Here is a 5354-nt window from a genome sequence, read left to right as displayed (position 1 = left end):
AGGGGGGAGGGCGCCAGCACGGGGTCCTGGGGACCCAAGAAGGGCCATGCAGGGGTGAGGATGGAGGGGTGAGGGTGCCAGCACAGGGTCCGGGGCAGGCAGGAAAGCTGAGGGGCTGCTACGGGGCTGCAGTGCAGCCTGTCTGCCTGGCATACGGCTCACTCCCCCAGGTCCACCCCAACATTTATGCCTGTGTTTTGCTCTCTGTCTGCCTCCCCCTATCTGAAGGTAAGTGCCCCAGGGACAGAGCTTGGATGTGCAAGGCTCAGAGAGAAGTCAGCATGCCCTCAGTGTGAGCTGGGGGGACCCGAAGGACACCAAGGGCCTCGCAGGTGGACCTGAGGCCACCAGGGTGATGGTGGTGACCCCTCTGGAGTGTGAGGGGACTGCAGGGGGACAGCAGGAGACAGCAGCACAATAGCAGAAGTTCAGCTGTGAAGGAGATGGAAGAGGTCGAGAACGGGAGGGGCGTGTGGGGTCAGGAAAGTCCGCAAAGAAGGGGCGATCTGAAGGGTTGGCCGCTGCCACAGAGACGACCGAGGGACACAGATGATCCAGGAGAAAGAGAGAGACGTGGGGCCCCACACCAGAAGGAGGCGAGAGCAGACAGGGCAAGGCTGGTGGGCTGCCTGGGAGAGGGGGTGTCCTGTCTGGTGACTGCCTTCCCTCCACGAAGCCCAGGGCAAAGTCTCCATGCTCCATGTAAAGGGGAGGGTCTGGAGGTCTGCGAACACTGGCAGGGGTGTGTGTGTGTGTGGGGGGATCTATTCCTAGCAGGGCACGTGAAAGCTCCGTGCAGGGAGGCACCCTCATCACCTCCGTCTCAAGAGAGAAACCGGGGAAGTTGGCCGGCGTGCCCACGGCTCACAAGGCAGAGGTGGGGTATGAGCTGTGGCCTCCGTGATCTACTATTCTGTTTCTCTCAGGTACCAGCATCCCAGTGAAAGCAAAAACAGTCCTAGTTTAGTCCTGAACTGCTAGCCCTGTAAAAATCGCCTTCCATTGATTTTCTCTGCAAATAAATAGCATTTCTGCCTCCATTTAACTGGGTTAGAAAAGCATTTATAAGTCTGGGACTTAGGGATCCAACCATGTCTCATCAACCGTTTCTGCTGGAACATCTGGTCCAAGCACAGGGAACAATTTGCGTTTAGGTTTGTAAACACAGGACTTCCTGTGCAGTTAAGCGGTGAAGTCTGTTTATCAGTGGTTTGAATACAGTTCTAACCAACTGTAAACGGAGACGGCGTCCTCATCCCTAGAAACTTAACGGACTGTAGCAAAACCCATCATACACGCTCCTTTTCCCCAGTGTTATGAAACTGACCCTGTGGCACAGAATAAAAGCGTCTCAGGATCACTTGCTCTCAACATGCAGAAGTTAAACAGGGTTTGAGAGAAAATACAGAAACTTTAACTGAAAGCTAGAACATAAAGGTTAAGTTACAGACCAGGCAGATTACTTTAAAATGTGCGGCTGAGAAGCAGCACCGCTGAGGTCAGGATCAGGGCTGGGCAAGCTTGTGTGAACACCTCAGCAGGTGAGGCCGAGGCCGGGCAGCCCTGGTCCACAGGAGACAGGTGGAGTGACCGTGGCCGTGGCCGAGGGGGGATTCACCTCTGTCAAATACCTGCAGACCCCACAGGGCCATCTAACGCTGGATCAGGAGAGGCAACTCCCAAATCCCCCGGCATTTTAAGTGTTTAACAGAGACTGGAGTCACCAAGTCAAAAGAATGCCGTTTTAGGACAGGCCGCCTCTCAGGTGAACACTGACCGTGTGTCACAGATGGCTTGCTGATAAAAAGGAACAAAAGTAGACACATGCACACACATAAAACAGTTGGACCTTTAGATGGTTTAATGCACTTGAACACAGTCATGCTTAAAGTTCTCCCAGGGACCAAAAATATTTACTTTTTCCTTATGAAGTCCTGGTGTAACAGATTGTTCCAGAAACATGATCTACTGCCAGCAAGGAAAACCTTCACCTTTTTCAGAAGTTTAGTCTCTTAAAATGTTCGAAATATCCTAGAGAGCAAACAGTGTAAGACACAAGTAGAGACCGTGGCAGGTGGCAGAAAAGAACTCGCGAATGCCCCGGCTGAGGGTGGCAGACACATCACACAGACATAACAAAATTAGGCTCCTGACCTCCAGAGTGTTAAAGTCGGGTCTTCTAAATGTGCAGCATGGAAAGCAAGGGACGTGGTGTCATGGCTGTGAGCGCATCCTGGCCTGGGATGCTCCCCCATGAACCAACTTCATGGCCAGATGTGGACCGTGGACTCTGCATATGGCCTGTGGTATCTTGGGGCACCAGTGACCTCCCGTGCAGCCCGGGCCCCACTGACGGCGCTGACTGGAGTCAACCAACAGAGGGCTTCTCCCTCCCTCCGCGCCAACCCGGCCTGCCGGGACCCAACTGTGTTAACAGCCGGTGGTGATAAATGTCCTGAGCATTTCCTGAGAGCCAGGCACTGCTCTCAGCTCCTGCCCTGTATCACCTCACACACACAGTCCTGACGACAGCCCCCTGAACGGGAGCCAGGACGGTTCTCAGATGAGAGAACCTCTCCCCAAGGTTATAGCGCTCATGCAGCAGGCCAGCCAGGTTCACATTCAAGCAGGTGCCCATGGAAGCTGCGGTGACCCGCCAGGCTACGCTGGTTCCCCCAGAACTGAAACCCTGGCCTGAACCAGGGCTTCCCAGCTCACGTGTCTAAAGAGGAAATGACACTAGCTTTCCATCCACTTTTTAAATTAAAAATATTGTTTTTTTTAAGTAGGCCAAACTACCTCATGACACACACATCATGGTACATAAACACCGTGCTATTTGTAAACACAAATAATCTGTGCACAACTTACATCCATCCACACAACTGGTCATTCGTGCTCTGGAGTGTCCGTGGCCTGACCCAGGACAGACTTCTCCCAGTCATTTGCCTGTTCTCTCTCTCCCCCTGGAATTTGCCAGAATAAAGTATCGGTAGCAACGTTTTCCAAGAGGTTACCTTTTGGCAACCCTCACACCTCAGAAGGGGCTTAAAAGTTTTCTCTGTCCTAGAAACTCTGACCATGTGGACACTGGAAGAGAACAGGGCATGTACAGGCTTTTGTTCATTCTTATAAAATAAGTCACATAAGGAAACCACAGGGACGTAAGCGTTCAATCCCAGGCCCCTCTTCCTCTAGCAAAAGGAAATATAATTTGGTCCTACATATTAAAGGTAACCAAGAAAACAGATCGTGTTTCTGGAAAAACTCAAACTAGTTTAATAGCATCAAAATGACTTTAATATCATAGAAATGAATAGTCTTATATGCGAATATGGTTAAATAGTCAAATGATCAGACTGGAAGAAAAAAAAAAAAGACGTGGAATTGAGAAACACAAATAACAGTGGCCCCTAACTTGCGTTCCAGGAACGTCACCAGATAACGCACAGGCTGGGAAAGTTCACTAAGGAAGATGCCACTTAGGTTTGAGGGAAGATGTCATTTCACAAACCTAAGAACACAGCAAAAGGGAATTTTAATATGCAAACTACATGAAAATGTATAGAAGATGATACCAGCTGAAACAGCTGAGGGCCTGGAGGAAAGGACAGAGCAAACGCTGGACATGTGTCCACCCCATTCCCAGGAGAAGGGTCAGGAACTGAGAGGTCAGATCCACCCTTGGGGGCCTCCAGCCTCAGGGTCAGAGGAGAGACACCCACACCTCCGGCAACTCTCCTGCGGGCAGCCCGTTCCCCACACAGCAAAACCCTCCTTTTTGTTACTTTGATCACAAAATGTGAAGAGTTGGAAGGGAATGAAAATTAACTGAAAAGCTGTAAGCACTTTTTAGGCAAATACTAGTTCCACCCTTTTCTCCTTTTCCCTTTGAGCAAACAAAGGCCGGAAAAGGCCTTGTGAACGGTACCGCACCTCCTGGACACAGGAGTAACACAGAACATCCTTGCCCGGCGACGCATTTCTCTGACAAACCTTGTCACCTGCAGTCGCTGTGCTGAGGTTTCCAGAACTTACCCCAGTGGAGAAACAAAGGTGTCACCTGATATTTACCACTCACATCAGAACAGGGACTTTGGGGGAAATTATATGAGCTCCAGATCCCAAGTCTGGCCCTGCCCTTCCCAGAGTCTGGGTGACTCTCACTCAACCCGCTCAACCGTAAGGCCCTGAGACCTGCCCCAGGGAACAAGTGCCTGAGGAAGGTGGCCGGGAGTTCCCTGGACTCTGGAGCCTCCCGGTTAGTGAACAACTCGGGGTTAGTGACCTGGCGATCCCAGAGATGAAAAGAGACAACTGATCTCTGCCAGAGTGTCCTTCTCAAAGGCAGCTCATAAAGATGAAAAGTCTGCCCGAGGTAATTCCTATAGCGAAGTGCCCATAATGATGCCCTCAATCCTCAGGGAGAGCGACTCCTCAGACCTGTGCCCCAGCGCGGACGTCAGCCACTGGGGAACAAGGAGCCTTTTGTGGAGACAGTGGCAGGAAACACCACCCTCCGGACAGTTTTCCTTCTCTTGTGCACACACACACCCTTCATACCGGTGCCAGGGACTACAGCCGCGCGCGGTGTCCCCTCGCTCTGATGTAAAACAGAACCTGCTCTCCCCTCCGAGCCTCCCCTGACCCCAACACCCGGTCACCAGCGAGTGTGGACTCCAGAGGAAGCCCACAACACCCGGGCGCCGATCTGATTGGTTACTTTCCGGGGGGAGGGGGATAAGATGCCAAACTTCACTTCTGGATTCCCCCGGTGGTGTTACAAACACGAACCAAAGTCCCTGCCTTTCTGGAGTGTGACTCTCCCATCTCTGAGTCCCCGTGCGGGCGCGACAGGCAGAGCCGAACGGGAGTCCCTTCCCAGCCCCGGGCCGCGCGCAAACCTACCAAGGTCTCCCCGGGGCAGCCCCGTCCCCTCCGGACTCCAGGGAGCGCGCGGCGGCGGGGCGGAGCAGGTGCACGCCCGGGCCGGGCCGTCGCAAGCCCGAGGTGCACCCTCGGCAAGCCGCGCCCGGCTGCAGCGGGGTACCCAGGGCCCGTCCTACCCACCCCCGCACCCCCGCCGGGTCCCCGAGGCTCGCACCCCCCGAACCCCACGGGGTCTTCAGGGCCCGTCCCACCCTCCGGCCGCGGCGGGGTCCCCAGACCCCGCACCCCCGACACCCCCCGCACCCCCGCGGCGGGCGGCACTCACGTATCTGTGCACCAGCGTCCGCACCAGGCTGCAGTCCATGGCTCCTCCGGCCGCGCCCGCCGCGCTCAGCGCCCCCGCGCCCGGCTCGGCGCGCCCATGGGCCCGGGCCCGAGTGCGGCCGCGCGCCCCCGACCCGGTC

The 5354-nt window shown here is 54.6% G+C and overlaps 1 protein-coding gene across 4 annotated transcripts in view; it reads right to left on the bottom strand.

Moving 5' to 3' along the window:
- The window catches only part of ATP11A (ATPase phospholipid transporting 11A), a 119787-nt gene extending 114439 nt beyond the window's left edge, over positions 1-5348 (bottom strand). For all 4 annotated transcript variants that reach the window (XM_049647246.1, XM_049647243.1, XM_049647244.1 and 1 more), the window contains exon 1: positions 5216-5348. In XM_049647246.1, coding sequence (XP_049503203.1) covers positions 5216-5254 — 39 coding nt within the window. In that variant the 5' untranslated portion in view covers positions 5255-5348. The remainder of the gene's footprint in view (positions 1-5215) is intronic.
- Between the last annotated feature and the right edge of the window lie 6 nt (positions 5349-5354).

The sequence above is a fragment of the Panthera uncia genome (genome assembly GCF_023721935.1).
Source record: "Panthera uncia isolate 11264 chromosome A1 unlocalized genomic scaffold, Puncia_PCG_1.0 HiC_scaffold_16, whole genome shotgun sequence".
Taxonomy (NCBI): domain Eukaryota; kingdom Metazoa; phylum Chordata; class Mammalia; order Carnivora; family Felidae; genus Panthera; species Panthera uncia.
This window is presented reverse-complemented; position numbering and strand designations above follow the sequence as displayed.